The 18,787-nt window shown below is 40.6% G+C and overlaps 1 protein-coding gene across 2 annotated transcripts in view; it reads left to right on the forward strand.

Moving 5' to 3' along the window:
- The first annotated feature begins 438 nt into the window (after positions 1 to 438).
- Positions 439 to 18,787, forward strand: part of FYB1 (FYN binding protein 1) — a 97,250-nt gene continuing 78,901 nt past the window's right edge. For both annotated transcript variants that reach the window (XM_079703686.1, XM_079703685.1), the window contains exon 1: positions 439 to 1,588. In XM_079703686.1, coding sequence (XP_079559812.1) covers positions 460 to 1,588 — 1,129 coding nt within the window. In that variant the 5' untranslated portion in view covers positions 439 to 459. The remainder of the gene's footprint in view (positions 1,589 to 18,787) is intronic.

Here is an 18,787-nt window from a genome sequence, read left to right on the forward strand (position 1 = left end):
TTTCATTTTTTAAATGCAGTTTCTATTTAAGAGACTCAGCTATAAAATATGGAAGAGGTCATTTGTTAGTCACTTTCATAGTTTTTCAAGTTCACCAAAACACATAAATACCAAGTTCAGAGTAAATCCAACAAGAGAGTTAGAGAACCAGTGAGAGGAAAGGGGAAAACATAAGCTGTGACTTAACAACAACAACAAAAAGCAAGTCAGTCTAAGACAACCAAAAAAAAAAGTCTAAGTATCATAGCCCTCCGCCTTCAAGAAATTCTCACAACTTATTTTGCCATAGAGGAAGATACATGTTACAATAGCTCACGAACCAATCAGCGGCACTGCAGGCCTCAAACCAGGAAACCCTTTGAGGTGTAGTACTTTAAATTGTGCAAGTGAGACTTTGGGCTCTCAGTGAGTTTTTGTTCCCTGTGCTTGCAGGATGGGAAGGCAAATGTGAAGTCTCTCATGGAGAAGTTTAACACAGGGGGCAACCCCATGGAGGAGGTCTCGGTCAACAGCAGGCCCTTCAAGATCCCGGGCCAAAACTCCCCTTCAGGAGTACAGGCCAAAAAGAACTTATTCAACAACCAAGGAAATGCCAGCCCTCCTGCAGAACTGAGCAATGTGCCCAAGTTTGGGTCCCCAAAGCCCCCTCTGGGGGTGAAACCTTCTTCTGAGGAAAAGCCTGACAAGGAGCCCAAACCTCCATTTCTAAAGGCGACTGGAGTGGGTCCCAGGTTTGGACCCCAGGCTAACTCGGCCACCAGAGACCCCGAGGTGAAACCGGGATTTCTGAAACCTGTAGGCCCCAAGGCCATCAACTTGCACAAAGAAGATTCCAAACCTGCGGTTCCCTGGCCTCCTGGGAATAAGCCTTCACCTCACAGTGTAAACCAAGACCGTGACTTTAAGCCACCAGGCCCCAAGCCGGGGTCAAATCATCCAGCCCAGGAAAATGAACCGAAGCAAGTCTTCCCAAAGCTGGCTGGGGCTAAAGGCAAGTTTATGTCAGCCTCACAAGATCAGGACCCCAAGCCGCTCTTCCCCAAACCCATCTTCGGCCAGAAGCCATCCCTGAATACAGATGACCCCCAGGAAGACGAAAGCCCCACCAAGACTGTGGCTCAACAGAGAGGCCCACCAGCCGCCCTGGGAGCCAAGGCCACATCGGGGCCTTTGAAACCAGCCAGGGACGATATAGAGAATAAAGAGCGTGGAGGCGAGACGTCCAGTTTTCCTTTTCCTGGAGTTGTTCTGAAACCTGCTGCAAGCAGAGGGGCCCCAGGCCTCTCCAAAAATGCTGAAGAAAGAAGAGAAGATAGGAAGGTAGATGCTGCTAAGAACGTCTTCCTGAGCCAAATGAATCCAGAAGAGCCGGCCTCTGGGGCCGCTCCTTCCAAGTTCCTGAAGACACCTTCGAAGCGGACAATGGCAGGGCCCTGGGGCTCAAGTCAAGAAAAGGAGGACCAGAATTCAGCCACCCCCAAGCGGAAACCCCTGCCCTCCTTGTTTATCCTGGGCCCCCCTCCACAAAAACCCAGCAGACCGCCGCACGTTGACCTGACGAAATTCCGGAAAGCCGCTTGTGGAAGCAGTGAGTTCTTTTCTCATTTGCTATTGCACATGTTTTTATCCCAGCAGAGGGTGTTCTAGCTTCCGGGGAAAAATTTGTAACAAGGAACGATGCCGTCACCGGTACTCCTGTGTGTATGACGACTTTTGATTGGCATTTTTTTCCTCTGGTGTGAAACCCTTAGTTTTAGGTCAGCATTCTGTGAGGAAGTGCCTTGGGGGGCTGATTTGGGGGCGTGGGGAGAAATACATCCATTTGATTGCCAAGTGGTTTTGCTTAATGATAACCATTTCTTTTACTTCCTTTGTTGGGTTTCATTTCTGTTGAATGAGACTGAGGTGTGTTCCCTCTACTACCACAAAGGAGTTAGAAGGTGAGCAAACCTCTAAGACAGTGGTGGATGCCCAGGGGACATTTGACTGTCACGGCTGGAGGGTGCTACTGGCGTCTAGCGGGTAGAGGCCAGGGATGCTGCTAAACATCCTACAATGCACAGAGCAGCCCCGCCCAACAAAGAATTATCCAGTCCAAAATGTCAATGGTACAGAGGTTGAGAAACCTTTTTCCAAATGATTTTAAATGTCCACAAATTTATCATAGGTCTCCTAAGCCCGATATTCAAATAAGAGATGCACAGGACTCTTGTGAAATGGCACTTACTGTTTTATATTTCACCTGTTTTCTATTGCTCCATCAGCATAAATTTTTCTGAACATTTCTGATTCATAAAGTAGTACATAACTAAGATAATAAGCCAGACAAAGGGATACATTATTTTCCTCCTGGGTAAATAGTTTAATTTTCTACCAGAGATGTTACCACCGTACTATGGCACATGCTAAAAGTTGATCCTGAATGACTTGGTAAAGATTTGTAATCCTCATAGTAATGAAAGAAGCTCCCTTATGCTTGAAATGATTAATATTTTAGGCAAATAATATACAACCATTGTTTATAGTGAGAAAGGAAAAAGGATACTTATGAGTGACCACACCACAACTATATATATTTTTTACTTATGAAAGTGTGATCTAATTAAAGCAGTTCTGGGTAGAAAGGTAGTTCATTTTTATTTCGGCTCTGTAGAAGCATCTCACAACATGTCATCTTCCTGAGACCAATATTCTCTGTGTCAACCAACATGTTCGGAATCAAATCCCCCATTAATCGGTCTCATAGAAAGCAAGTTTGGAATGACCCCGTGATCACCTGTCTTCTAGAAAGAGTTAGCCTGTTACACTTATTGTATCCTCATATGTCACCTTCTCGTTTTAATACCGGGCCATAACTGAGAAATGTTGTTTTTCTGAAATCTTCTAACAAAACCCTTTCTTAATTCCCTGTCGTAGTTCTGTGCCTCAGGTAAAAAATTAACTATCATAACCTCCATTTTATGGCTCTGAGTTCATGCCAAGGAAACTGTCCTGATGTGAAGCGGAAATCCTTGAGAGTTTTCTTCCACGTCTTCCATCTTTATTTACACTCCACTACCTGGTTTGAGTGGTAGTACCCAGATGGCTGCTGTTGTGCTATTGAAATGCCAGTGAAGTCCTCTTTTGGCTCTGCAGTCCTGGCAAGGTCAGCCTTGAGCTGCTTTTCTGTACAGTATAGCTCCAAGAGACCCAGGCAAAACTGCTTAGGAAGCCAAGTTGATCCTTGCCCTCTCTCTCCTCCTCCTTGCAACCCTGTCCCCATCCTGACATGCCTCCCCACTGCTCATGTGCCCCATGACACAATTTAGATTCTAAATCCTCTCATCCATGTACCCTACCTCCACCCTCTGATCCCTCGATATATATTATGCTTCAAAGTGGACCCTGTTCCCTCTTCATCCACCTCTTCCACAAATCAAAACTCAATCTTCTTAATCTGGTTGGTATCAGGATAAAGCAATCTGATTCATAACTTTAAATTCTGAGTAACACCCCTTTACAGCATTCACTTTTTTTTTTAAAGCATTTAAATTTTTAACTTATTTTTTAAATAGAAATTTACATCTGGCTCAAAAATGATATAGAGTAAAAGGTACTTTAGTCCGTCTCCACCATTTCCTGGGTCTTCTCAGCCTCTGTTCCACAGAAACCACTCTTCTTAATTTGTATATCTGTCCAAAGTTTCTTTGTGTTTACACAAGCAAATATAAATATAGATATTAATCTCCTTGCTTTTTCCTCAATAAGTAAAATACTATATACAATGCTTTGATCCTTGCTTTTTAAAAATGAAAATAAAATTCCTGTCTATCTTTCCACCTTTTAATAAGAGGTTATTGAATATTCTTTAGAGCTGCATGATATTCAGGTAAATGGATGACTCACCTAATTGATTTAGCAATTTCTATTGTTTCCAAACTTTTGCTCTTCCAAACAATGCTACAGAAAATAACCTTGTATATGTGTCACAAAATGAGCATTTACTTTCTGAACACAGAGGATTTCTTAATAGTCAGGTCTGCTGACTCCTAATCCTACCATTGCTATTTTTCCTAAACCATACTGAGTAATTTAGTACTCCATTTAGAAAGGTTAAAAAAAACCCAGAATTTGAAAGTGTATAATAGTATTCAAATTAACTGAAGCTTCACCTAGTAACTCTGTAGGTTTTCAAAACTCTAGAACTTTTTTCTTAGGCTTCTACATGGTTCCTTCCTTTCCAGGTTCACATCTAATTCCTTAAACCTCTTCCCCAGATCTACCTTCCATCTTTTATCATCTCTGTCCAATATGTTAGCCATTAAGGGTGCTTATCATTTATTGAAGACTTGTTACATATTAGATACATGTTACCCCTGTTTATTCCTCCCAAGAAACCAATGAAATGGGAATTCAATGAGGAAATTAAAGCTCAGAGAGGTTAGGTGACTTGCCCAAGGCCATAATATGACTAGGCAAAGACAGGGCTGGTCCTCCTGTATCTCTGATTTCAGAGCCTGTGTCCCCCCTTGCCACCCTCCTTGCTATGGTCCCTCTCTTGAAACATAGGATATTATGAGATAAAAAGTAAAGCATAAGTGAAACCCAAAGAATCTTCATTCTTCTCCCTTTCTCTGTCCTTTGGTTAAAACACGTCATTTTTTGTTTTACTATAAATACCACTATAAGCTCCATGTAAACAGAGACCAGTCTGTTTAACATTATTTATTTGGAGCATAGAAATAATATATTCTTGTTAGTTGCTCAGATTTGTCCTCCCACCAAAATCATTTAATCAGAATTTAGTATTCATACTCTTTATAACTTAGCAATTACTTTGAAAATGATTTGCTTTTCTGTCTAGATTCCCAAAGAAATCTCTGTCTTTAAGATTTAAAAACAGCCAAGATGTATCTGTGTCAATCATTTTATCACCAGTATTTTCTGAGATGATATTCCTCTTAGCTCTCAGAGATTTTCTGTTCCATGTATAAGGAGGGCCCACCACTTCTTTTCATCTGGCTGATGGATGACAAACGCATCTACTCACTCTAATCCAGTGTGATAAATTTGTCTTCCCTTCAGAGCTGTGATTTGAGTTCTGAGTATTGCTTTTAATCCCCTCATTTGTAAAATGAAGGTTAGCTGTGCTGGTCTTGAGGGCAGTCCTTGCTGGGGACCTGAATGCTGTTCCATTTTCTGACATCTCGTTCAGAGCCCTGTACCAGGACAAGGCCAACCATGGCAGCTCATTCCCCCTTTGTCTCTGGGAAGATCCTGTTGTGGTATGTAGGGCTTTCATGCTATAGGTTTTGCCTTGACCTTCCCCAGGCTGTTCACCACCTCTGAGTCCACTTCTCCAACCTGGCATGTATTAGGGAGAATCCACAGGTCTTCCTAGGATCACTGTCTGCCCCCCGTATTGCTTCTCAGCCTGGGGAACAAGTGGGAAGCTTCACTTGCCTCCTGTGGCACCAGACTCTTCTGTTTCTTCCCTTAGCCACTAATTTTTGAAGTTCATTTAATGCAGTTATTTTCCTTTGCTTGTGCCATGGCTCCCAGTGAGTTCGGGATAATGTTTATCTTGCCTTATTTTGTTTTTCCTATTTTATTTGGGAATTGGAGGAGGGACATCCTGTAAGCCCCTCCCTCATTATTTAATACCAACTAAATATTTCAGTTATAATCCAGGAGTCAGCAGTATTTCCAAAGGGACCATAGGTTCACCCCTTCACAAGGCAGGCAGCAAGATGGCAGAGAGGAAACTCATGTGTCTTTGAGTGCCCACTGAGAGCTGTGTTTCGTATCCTCTGGACTGTGCTCACTGGTCATGGACACTTGGATGACTGCTCCCTATCCCCTCCCCAAGTCTCCTATTCTGAGGAGTCTTCAGGACACAATCAAGAAGGGGCTAGGGGGAGATCCAGCTACCCCATGCGGGCTTCACTCAGTCTGTTGATAGCATCTGACCTCCACTAACCTGCAAATCCCTGAGAGCAGTCATATTTTAAGCCTTTAACAGCCAATCACTTGATACTCGGACTAAGAGAGAATTCAAATACTGACTAGGCAGATGAGCCAGGAAAAGGAAAGGACCACTGAACTGACCCCTGGGGAAGGCAGATTCCCCCTCTTCAGGGCCACTGTCACCACTGAAAATTCCCCTCAGCATACTGAGGTTCCTGGTTTCTTGCTGGGCGCTCAGTTGGGCCATCAAAATTCTTTCTTAACGGCCTGGGCACCAGCTAGTCTTTTAATATTAATTTTGACATGATAAACCACACTTCTTATTTAATTTACAGGAAAAAGTTTCCTTACAGTGATATTCACCAGGCCTGTAAGACAGACTATTGTTTTCTTAACTATGAGAAGAGAAATTTCTGTAAACCCCATTTGGAGCAACATGCCATGATTTACCCTGATGTAATAATAACTCTTCCTGTGATCAAGAGGCTAGAAGTCGGTATATTTTTCAGCCACTTACAAAGGAAAATTTGGAAATATTGCCCAACTAACTGGCATTATATCAACGTTTGTAACATGCGCTAGATCAAAGAAGCTATGACCACTTGTAATATAAAGGCATATTTTGTTTTACAGTGGCTAACTTACCCTTAATGTAGAAAATGCATATGAGATGATTTACTATATAAAAATTTTGATCAACATTATTTAATTCTTAAAATAGGCATGCAAAGTTGTTAAGAGAGTAAATCCTAAGAGTTCTCACACAAGAAGAGACTTTTTTTCTATTTCTTTAATTTTTAGCCATATTCAGATGATGGATGTTCATTAAACCTATTTTGGTAATCTTTTCATGCAGTATATAAGTTAAATTATTATGTTTCTGTAGACTCCTTAAACTTATACAGTACTGTATGTCAATTATATTTCAATAAAACTGGAAAAAAACAGGCATGCAACCCTTAGAGGTAAAAGCATTAAAATGAAATTGCAATTTACTTGAGGAGGGAAGGGGGTAAAAAAGAAAGTCACATCTAAGAGTCAAATAAAAATACATATGAGTCAAGTAATCAAATACCTGAAAGCTTCTCCTGATTTACTTTCAATTGTGCTTACACATAAAAATTTTTTTAAAGAAAAGAATTAGATAGGAATATTGGGACAAATGTACATGTTATAATTCAGTCCAGTTACTGGGCAGGAGATGCCTTGCTTCATATAATCTGCTAAAATAATTTCCAATTCAAGCCAAATAAAACCTTTTTTTTTTTTTAAAGAATTGGAATTCCAGAATAGTCATTTGCCATTGAAGGCTCCTTTTTTCCCCTGATGACAACTGTTTCTGAATATGATGAGTTCATATGCAAAAAGTACCTCTTTGTGCATATGTGTTTTATTCTCAAAACAAAACGAATTAACTTTTATAACACAAGAACAACTTCAGTTATTAGAAGAGCAAAAGTATGCCTTAGGGGCTTCCCTGGTAGAGCAGTGGTTGAGAGTCTGCCTGCTGATGCAGGGGACATGGGTTTGTGCCCCCGTCCGGGAAGATCCCACATGCCGCGGAGCAGCTGGGCCTGTGAGCCATGGGCGCTGAGCCTGCGCATCCGGAGCCTGTGCTCTGCAACGGGAGAGGCCACAACGGTGAGAGGCCCACGTACTGCAAAAAAAAAAAAAAAAAAGTATGCCTCAGGAGCAGAAATCCAGCTACCTGATTTTACAAAAATATCTGAAAATGTTTTAGCCTTTTAGAGTAAGCACAATCATGATAGTTGTGGCATGGCTCTAAAGCCCAGAGAAACATCTAGAGCACTAGATTGTTTGTTCTTCCAATATATGAGAAACAAGGAAGAGAAAAAAGTCCACATGCTGGAGAATGTAACTGCTACATTAACCACTAGTAAATACACAGACAAGAAACCTATTTCTCTTCCATTAAATTGGCACTAAAGAAAAAAGACTATACTTCATTTTGTCTGGCATAGCAAGCTAGAAAAAAACATCTAGAACAGCTGATAGCAATAGATACCATCAGGAAAAAGCAACCAAAGATGAGACATCTGGCAGTAGAAAAAAAAGTCTGAACAAAAACCCATGTGAGGTTTTTCTTTCCCCAGAGTAAGAACTTGCATTGTCGAATCAGCTGTTCGTATTTGTTACAAAAGTCTGCATCTCTCTGCAGCTGTGCTTCTGCACACCACAACAGCTCTTTCTGCCAGCATGCTACTGGCTGCTGGGCAGGTGTTTCTCCAGGGGTGGCAGTAGGTCTGTTGAGGTAAAGAGGGGCACAGGGAAGTTCTTGCCACATAACACCCCTTGCTCTCTTTTCTTGATTTTCTTATAATTCTTAGAGCAATAAGATAGCTCATCTGATTTTCCAAAGCAGCCTGTGTGGTGATAGGATTTCTGCGACCAGGCAGCCAAAAATCTGTCCCCGTGGGCTTCCCTAGTGGTGCAGTGGCTGAGAGTCCGCCTGCCAATGCAGGGGACACGGGTTTGTGCCCCGGTCCGGGAAGATCCCACATGCTGCAGAGCGGCTGGGCCCGTGAGCCATGGCCGCTGAGCCTGAGCGTCCGGAGCCTGTGCTCCGCAGCGGGAGAGGCCACAACAGTGAGAGGCCCACGTACAGCAAAAAAAAAAAAAAAAAAAAAAACTGTCCCCGCAAAATGGCAAGGCAGATAAATATCACAGAGATTCAAAGTGTGTTTGAGTATTTGTTCCCCTCATCTGGAATGAAAGTTGCTTAACTGTTATTAGGTGGAGAAGAAAGCCTAGATTAACGCCCAAAAGAGTCCGTCTTTAGTGGTTTGTTTTTAAATCCTGCAGTAGTTCCTATTTCTCTTCCAAATTGTCACCTTAAAGAAGTTGAGATACATCATGTGTTCTCAGTTACTGAGGGTCTGGAGTGTGGCTTCTCCTTGCTTCCCAGCCTTTAGCTTCTGGTTCATGTAGAGTGGGTAAAGCTACACACACACACACACACACACACACACACACGCGCGCGCGCACACACACACAACATAGCCTTGACTTGCTCCTCAGCCATTTTTTCAAAAGCTGTTTTATATGAAAGGAGGATAAGGTAAGTTTATAAAATACATTTCAGTCATTCACGTTACTCTAAATTAAAGAGAATTTTCTAGACCTGATATGAACAGTTTGACAAGCAGGAAATCTCACTCTTTAAGAGGCTGTCTTTGATTTCTCTGAAGGCTTGAGTTCTTAGTCCTCAGGAGGAGAAGTTAGTTGTGCTCTGGCTGAGTAGAGTGAAACCAGATGACGTTTCCAGATCACTATCTTCTGCTACATCTCTATCTACCACTTAGGAACGCCTACCTTTTCCACTGACTCCGAGTGATTATCTAATGGACCTTGGGTGAACTATTAAAAAGTACAGTAGTATCTTAGTCAGTGCAACCTGCTATTACAAAAATACCATAGATTGGTGGCTTTGCAACAACACAGATTTATTTGTCACAATTCTGGAGGATGGAAAGTCCAAGATCAAGACACCGAGAGATTCATCATCTAGTGAGAACCCACTTCCTGTTTCATAGATGGCTGTCTTCTCTCTGTGTCCTCACATGACAGAAGGAGCTAGAAAGCTCTCAGGGGTCTCTTTGATAAGGGCACTAATCTCATTCATGAGGGCTCCACTCTCATGATGACATAATTACCTCCCAAAGGCTCTGCCTCCAAATATCATCACATTAGTGATTAGGTTTCATGTAAATTTTGGAGGAACAAAAACATTCCTGTGCCACTCAGACTTGCAAATGAGAGTCTACTACTCCCCAACCATCTGTCTCTCTCCTATTTTCTTGCTTTCTTCTTCATTCTCATCTTCTAACCTATGGTTCCTTTTTAAAAATCTTATTTTTTTCCATCCCTCCACACCATCACCACAAATCTTTTTTCTTTTGGGACAATGAAGCCTGGGAGTAAAACCCACAGAAAATGCTGAACTTTATGAAGGCATGAGGATCAAAGAGGTTGCTGATTCTAAACTACTAAGAAAACATGGCTAATTACACGTGTCAACATGATTTTGAAATGGAAAAGCTAAAGTAGGAAATAAATAAAAGCTGCTAGTGTGCTTCTGAAAATCTGGATAAAGTTCATTCCAAATGCTAACCCATGTTTCATGGACAAATTTAATGGTCCCCACAGAAGATAAATGAATAACCATGTGGCTTGAATTCTCAAGGTCATTTCTGTCTTTCAGCTCCTGCTTCTAACTTGGATTGGCTTAGCAATTGCCCCCCTGACCTCGTGCTGTACTTCAGTCACCCAAACAAGACCCAGCTATTTTCCTTAACTTTCACTGCAAACCACTCACTGAAGGCATTTGTGTGCGTGAGTGACAGACTTCAGTGAAGGTCTGTGGAGACAGGAGTTCACATTGCGTTGAGGCTAGAAATGTAAAATGGAACACTGGCAACCACGGTTCTTCAAAAGCAACTGTGCATTTTGCAGCTCAGCTTCCTGTCCCCTGCACTGTGACTCACCTTCTTCTTTCTTTTCCTCACTTCCTTGACCCCTCCTTCTCAATGGCAAAGAAAAATGAGAACACACTTTCCATTTTCTTATTCAGAAAAGTTCAGCTGCCTCTAACCCAAACACTTGAACTCAGCTGGTGTCTTCCCTTGCACATAAGCAGGAGTTTCTTATTCAAAGGCCATTTCACTATCTCTCTCTTTTTTTTTTTTTTTAAGAAGATGTTGGGGGTAGGAGTTTATTAATTAATTTATTTATTTTTGCTGTGTTGGGTCTTCATTTCTGTGCGAGGGCTTTCTCTAGTTGTGGCAAGCGGGGGCCACACTTCATCGCGGTGCGCAGGCCTCTCGCTATCGCAGCCTTTCGTTGCGGAGCACAGGCTCTAGACGCGCAGGCTCAGTAGTTGTGGCTTACGGGCCTAGTTGCTCCGCGGCATGTGGGATGCTCCCAGACCAGGGCTTGAACCCGTGTCCCCTGCATTAGCAGGCAGATTCTCAACCACTGCGCCACCAGGGAAGCCCTCACCATCTCTTTTAAGAATGGAAGGAGTTTGTGGGATGGGATGGCCCAGTGGGAGTGGGTGGAAGTGGTTTTATTTTTTTATTGTGATTGGTAGCCATTTTATTACTAGAAACAAACTGCTGATGAATAGAATACATCCAAGAGAGTTTGGTCTACCCTGATAGAAATATAGACACTGAATTGTTCCAAATTGGTGTGAGAGTCAGGTTGTTTCATCCTTTTGTCTATTTTCAGTGCCTAATAACCAGAGATTCTTTAAAAATAAGAGTGCTGGAGAGCAGTTTTCTTCTATCAGATCTGGGATTTGCAAGTTTTCAGACTTTTGCCTTAATATAAGGACAACCATGCAAACTAATGTCTCTTACATGTCTTCATGATCATTGTGACACTAAATGGGTCCTAAAGAGAAAGATGACCAAAATGAATAGTGGCTCTGATCAACAATGTGTACGTCATATGTATTCAGAAGGAGCCAGAGGACATAAAATTTAGGCCTTAGTCTTTGAAAAGTTCTCAAACTTTAAATTGCTTTAGGAATGCCCCCAAAATTTCTAGTTCAAGAAGCCTGAGATGAAACCCAGAAACTGGAATAGTTATCAACATCACCAAGTGGTTCTAATGCAAGTTGTTCCCTGACCGCAGTTGAGAAATACTTCCATTTATGAGAACTATTACAGTGGGGAAGGAGAAAAGGGGATGATGGGGAGAGGAAAGGTCTCTAAACCAGCGGTATTTTCCTGAAAACAAAAGAAATGCTGTGACACTGAGACAGGATCTTAGAAGTTAGTGATTATATCAAACATGGAAATGAGTGAGTGATCTCTTTAAGCAAACAAGTAGTATCCTGGGGTTGAGCTTAAAAATTTGCTTAGTTAGGGAAAGTGCAAAGATGCTATTCAAATATCTAACATCTGGGTGGCTGGCACCAGGGTCCTGAAAGTATTTTGTTATATCAGTCATTAACCTGTTCGTTGATGGATTGCAAAGACATCCAGGGGTTACTGAGGGGCATCTGGAACCCTCAGAGGGCTTCAGCTAGTTAGAGTGTTTTAAAAGTTGATAGTTAAATTGTACATACCAGCTGGCTGGTACACCCCAGCTCACCCTGCCCATCAGCCTGGAGGCGTGTAGTACTCCCCATCTCCCCCACAGAACACCTGTAATCAAGGACTCTCACTACTCTCTCCCTTTCTTTCCTTTCTTCCTTTTTTCTGCTCTCTATTCCCTTCTATTTTCATTTCTTTTCTCCCCTTCTGCCCTGTAGTGGCCTTCAGGTTAGTTCAGCAGTGTTTTTCACATGGCACATATTCTTACTATTCATCAAATTAAAAAGCCATATTTAGCACAACTGGTGGTACTCAAGGCAAAGGAAAAGCAATGTAAGTGCTAAAATAAACAGACTTTGGAAACCTGAATAATTGTGTATCACTGTAAGAACTACCACTTTATTGATGGGGGCCAGGATGACAGGAGAGCCCACAGTCCTGCCCAAGGTGGCTGTACTTGTTCCCTTGGGAGGTCTCCATGCTTGGAGATGGAGGGTCCCCTCCACTGAGACTGAGCAGGAGGGCCAGGGGATAAGCAGAGTTAAAAGCACTGGGTTTTTCTATGCTCTGAATCTCATCAGCGCCCAAGTGCAACTGTACTGGCCTAGTTACCCCACTACCTATATAACTCATCACTTGGTAACAACATTCATCTTTTTCTTTAACAATATTTAGTGTATTAAGTTACTAATCTTCAAAATAGGCCTATGTTCATATAGTACTTAAGAGTAATTAAGCCAATGCAAAAGAAAGCTGGGCATTTGTCCCAAAATAAAGGGTAGATTTCCTCTGTATGCTGTTTAGTTGATGTTCAAAGCTATTCGAGTTTGGAGCAAAGCTCTCTCAAGTTCCTATGCTGCAAACAGAGTCCTGCATTTGTGAGCCTAATGATAAAAAGAGAGGATGGATGTGGCATGGATAAAACCAGATTTTTTTCAAGCTTGTCACTATATTTTTGTAAGCTGGAAACTTTCTTTTTAATCTCGCTGTGAAGTTGATAGGTGAGCTTACAGAAAACGCTGTGAACACCTATGATCTATGAGAAGTGAGATGTATTCTAAAGACAGTAGTGCTTTTTTTGTTTTGAAAAATGTACGTGTTTACACAATTGTTTCTCATCAGAGAGAGTTCGGAGCAGTTGCTTTGTTGCTAGAGAGACTCGGGGTCTAGTACAAGCTCCGTTACTTACTGTGGGACCCCGAGGAGGGTTCTTAGCCTCTCCAAGCCTCGGTTTTCTCATCTGTTAACAGAAATAAGAAATCAGTTCTGTCATAGGGTTATTGTGAGGATTAAATGAAAATGTATATAATGTACTTTTAATGTTCCTGGTGTATCCTGAAGACTCAAACCATTAGCAGTAATTTAATATGTATTAAAGGGGAAACAGAGATAATGTTCAAATAAAGACCTCATTGAAAAATACATGAGTAATAGATGGCAGCCATCAGAAGTCACCTCAGGTATCACTCAGTTCTAGTAAGAACATCATCCAACTGTTGCAGACTTTAAATCATAGTTTATTTGTTTCAACACAGCATACAAGATTTTCATTATCACAGCATCAACTTGGTCCTCTTTGAGACACAGCATCGCCTTGCATCCCTCTTGCAGTATTACTGTCTCCTTAGGTGTGAGTTCTACTATTTGTTCACTACAGAGTTCTCCTTTCTTGGCGCTGGCTTTTCTTGAATTTTGGAGGTTGTTTGTTGGTGCACAGATTGGTAGTGGTGATGCAGTTTGGCTGTTTGCCGTTTCTGTTTGTGCAGCCAGCTCTGGGGGAGACAGAGTTCAGTGGAGTGAGGGAGTGGCTGAGCGCTGAGGGGTAGAGTCTTGATGGCTAGTCTTCCCCAGGACAGCCCCTGCCTCCTGGGCATAGCAGCCCCCGGAGTTCTGCTCCACTTCGCCCACCCAAGGGCTCAGTCATTGCTCCCTTGATTCCTGGCCATATCTATACTGCTTCTTTCCCTCCAAACACTCCCCCAAAGCCCCTTGCTGTCCCCTGCATTCTCTGTCTTTTGAGTGCAGAGCACTCTGGGTGGGGTCCCACTCTCTCGTGTGCTCTGGTTGGGCTTCTCTTTCTTCTTTCAACAGCTCTCTTTTCAAATCTGTTTTTTAGGGATTCCTCATGGCTTCTGGTCCATTGTGGATTTACTTTCTTGTTTTCCAATATGTTTATCATTTGTTTGTTTGTTTGCTTGCTTGTTTTCATTAATTATCTTTTCCATCATTTCTAGAGATCTGGGGTGAGCAGAGCTTGCTATGGCATGTAGTCAACCGGCCATCTTAACTGGGAACTTTTAATCATATATCTAAGGGGGAAAACATTAATAAGGCATATAACTGTTGTAAAGCATCAATATCAGAAGAAGTACTTAATGGGTTATCGTAAATGAATCATCTAAAGTTTGGATTTACACAATGTAAAAAACAGTGAAAAATTCAACCATCCTCATGTATTGATAGTATGTATGTGGCAATGTAGACTTTGCACCTGGTCATAATAAATGACAACCATCCTAAAGAAGATAATTGTTAACGTGGGTTTTTCACTTCTTGAATTATGTTACAAGAAAAACAATGTTTGTATATACTGAGTACTCTTCCCTATTTACAAGGATTTGTAAGATCTAAAGAAAGAATTTTGAGAAATGTGTTTGAGTGCCTTGAAGGGACACATAATTCATTATTTGGAATTTTAAAAATTACATACTCTCCAAAAAAGATTTTTACTTAGATTCCAGACTTAAGGCATAAATGCTAACAGCATATGAGCTGGAATCAAGATTAACTAAAGCTGGGGCAAAATTGTTTTTACTTAAAGTGCTTTCCATTTAATTGTGGGGAAAATAATATAAATTCATGTTGAAATATCCATGGGATAGAGATTAATTAATCTTTGATAAGTAAAATTGATATAATTTCTGTAAGATTTTATAGGTCTATAGGTCAGAATAGGTTGTGCATCATCTCTCACTTTAAAATGAACACTGATTCAAAGCATATATTCAACAAATATCTCTCTATAACACTATTAAATAAATATTGGGGCAAAAGGTGAACTATCAAAAAATATATGCAATTACTGAAGAGTTTTTTTTTAAGTCACAGCAGCAAACTGATGGGAGTTACTTCAGCATCTTGATTCAACAAAGAATATTTAAGTAAAAGCCCAGTTTGCAGTAGCAGTAGCACATTTGAGAGCATACTCTGCAAATATGAAATGAGTCTTTCCTTCAAATGGACTTATCACCCAATGTGAAAATTCTTCGGGAATTTTCTTGGAATTTTTTGTAATCTGTGAGTGAAGAGAAAAAAGAGAGATTTGACTTAATTATACTACCCAATAGTTTAGGCTTTACACATTCAAACTCACCAAAATAACCCGTTTAACTTTTGTTTTCAAATTTTCACCTTTTCGTAATTTAAAATAATTTAAACAGGCAACAACATTACTGATTTTATTAAGATAAGTATACCTTCCTTGTAGAAGAAAACTCATCAAACTTTCTTTTGGTTAAAATACTTGAATTGTTTATTATTTTAACTTTTGTTATTATGTTCCACATACAGCAACACAAAATGTTTTAGACTAGGGCTTCCCTGGTGGCGCAGTGGTTGAGAGTCCGCCTGCCGATGCAGGGGACACAGGTTCGTGCCCCCGTCCGGGAGGATCCCACATGCTGCGGAGTGGCTGGGCTGGTGAGCCATGGCTGCTGAGCCTGCGTGTCCGGAGCCTGTGCTCTGCAACGGGAAAGGCCACAACAGTGAGAGGCCCGCGTGCCACAAAAAAAAAAAAAATGTTTTAGACTACATTGGTCAATTTTGTTAAATTATAATTTACCTCTTAACTTTGGCAACTATCTGCTTTATAGTTTTATGAATATTATAATCACATTTTCTGATATGGTCACAAAATTAGCCTAACAAATCAATTTATAATACATTTTTCTGTTTTCTCTAATAATTGAAAATTGGGTTTTCTTCTAAGTTGCTAAATAGGACTGGGTCTGCCATTAGGTGAAGTAAATTTTCATCATCTCAAAATATCTCACCTGACAAATATTATAAAATTTCCTTTTTACCCATTGTTTCTCAAGGCAGTGTTTCTCCCAGTGTGGCCTGTTGACCATCTACATCAGAACGGGCTTAGGCACTTTACAAAACTTAAAATCACTGCATCCCCACAATTCTACCACCACCATAGCCGCCTTTCTGAATGAGAACTTCTGGCTTTGGGGCCAAGGTATCTCCATTTTTTAATAACTGCCCTGGAGATGCTTGTGCACATTGACAATAGAAAAATTTTAACTCAGATCAGCCCTTCTTTAACTGGCAAATACTTTTTTGTATGTTATAAAGTAAATAATAGCTTGTTTTGAGCAGTGTTAGAAACTCATGTTCCTTAGGGAAGCCCTGGACTGAGTAGGAATGGAAAGGTAGAGATATCAAGGAAAAGGACAACTGGTAAACCAGGCAGTTGGTCTGAAACATTCCACACAGCCTTGTCATAGACACTGGCCTGAAGTGCTACAAGAGCTGGTATTTGACAGTTAGCTTGTGTAGAATCAGAGGAGACTGCTGGATAACATTCATTCTCCCACCATGCTAGGAATTCCAGACAATCTTCCTAAAAGAGCTAAGTGCTCTTAAGATAAGTCCAAACATGTCAAATGCATAGATTATGCTTGGTTTTGGTTGTGACTAAACCAAACCAATCCCTTTCCTTCCTGGACCAGAATTTGAGAGTACCTAAAAGGAGAAACAAATACCAATATTTACAAATAGGGGACATGGGTGCCTTTGAAGATGAACTTTGTCAACTCAGTTTTGCTTAGAACTAGGCCTGTCTACACTTACTTCCTTTTGCCTAAGAAGACAATTCTGCCCTGAACAACTTTTGAGGATAATGAAATTTTCCTGAAACACCTAAAAACCTTAATAATAACAACAACAAACAGGAAAGAAACAATAGCACAAAAGTATGTCAGACTGAGGTGCCAACTATTATAGAGGAAGTGTTGTGAAGAAAGCTTTCTCCTACTTCTCTATCTCCAGATGGGTACTTTATTTTACCAAATGTTTCACATCCCCCACAGGCTAAGTACTCTGACCTTCAAGGATCTTAAATTTTGGATCCTTGTTTTCACCCTGATTTGGGTCTGTGATGGACCAGTTAGCAAGGGATATGATCATGCTAAAATAAGCTCACTTTTCCCACATTGTACCTGCACAGTTCACACTAACTTAGTAAAAAGGATGTATATGACCTGAGTCTCTTTGAAAGCCTTCTATTTAATTAAAGCTTTTTTTAAAACAGAGATAGACCTCAGGACTAAATAAAAGCATCTGTTTTTATTGGTTAGAGCCACCTGCACAGCACCTCTTGGAGCTTCCTCAAATTTTAGTGAAACCAAATGGCAATGGTAGATAATATTTGACCACACACACACACACACAAACACACACATACACATTAATGGCATCTGTACATCCCACCTGCTCTCCATGCACACCAGCATTGTTTAATGAGCAATAAAAAGGTAAATGAGAAGGACCTACTGTATAGCACAAGGAACTTTATTCAATATTTTATAATAACATACAAGGGAAAAGAATCTGAAAAAGAATAGATATATACATATGTATAACTGAATCACTGTGCTGATCTCCTGAAACTAATACAACAGTGTAAATCAACTATAATTCAATTTAAAAAGGAGGGGAAAATGGTTAAAATGGTAAAGTTTATATGTATTTTACCACAATAAATAAAACTTCAAACTTTAAAAAAATAAAATAAAATAAAAAGATTTCTGACACATGCTCCTAAGTGTGTAAAACAGCTAGTAGCTAAATGTTAAGTTTTTTGGCTATGCCTTTTTAAAAAGGCAAAAATATCAAAATAAAGAAACTATTATTTTTGATGTGAGAATGATGCTATTTTAAAATATTTTGTATGCTTTATTCTTTATTAAAAGATCCAAAAAATGCAAAAGAAAAACGAAAGAAAGAAATAAAAGCAGTAAAAGAGGGGACCAGGGAGGTAGGCAGGGGTCCGCCTTTATAGGTCATGTTAAAGACTTGGGACTTTTGCCTAAATATGAGATGACCTGGTTAGATTTGATGTTTGGGAAGGATTGTTCTAGGAGCAGTATAAAGAAGTAGGAGACCATTGCAGTAATGCAGGCAAGAGCTTGGACTACAGAGGTGGCAGTAGAGATGGCAAAAGAGAGTGAATCTGAGAGATATCTAGACTAGGAAATGATGGATTAACTATGTGAGAAGACCACGGTCTTTATATTGAACATGTTCAATTACAGGAGTCTTTGAGACATCACATAGGCAGATAACTACAAGGGTCTGGAGCTCACAGGAACTTCAGTTCTCTCTCTACATTGTTGACACTTCAGCCTGTCTCTTGGGACCCAATGCTCTTCTGAGTGTTTACATTTCCACTTGTCTGATAGACTGTTATCTAGGTTTGTCCTGTCCAATATAGTAGCCACTAGCCACAGGGAGCTTTTTAAATTTAAATTAATCAAATAAAGTTAAAATTCAGTTCCTCAGTTGCACTAGCCACATTTTAAATGCTCAGTAGCTGCCTATGGCTAGTGGCTATAGTATAAGACAGCACAGATATTCAACATTTCCATCATCCCAGAACATTCTACTGAAAAACACTCATCTAATGACCTCCTGGTGCCTCAGCTACATCTCCAAAACTGAATTAATATCACCAACAATATCACACCAATTACATGTTATATGGTGCTGGTTAT

Source organism: Hyperoodon ampullatus (genome assembly GCF_949752795.1).
Source record: "Hyperoodon ampullatus genome assembly, chromosome: 4".
NCBI lineage: Eukaryota > Metazoa > Chordata > Mammalia > Artiodactyla > Ziphiidae > Hyperoodon > Hyperoodon ampullatus.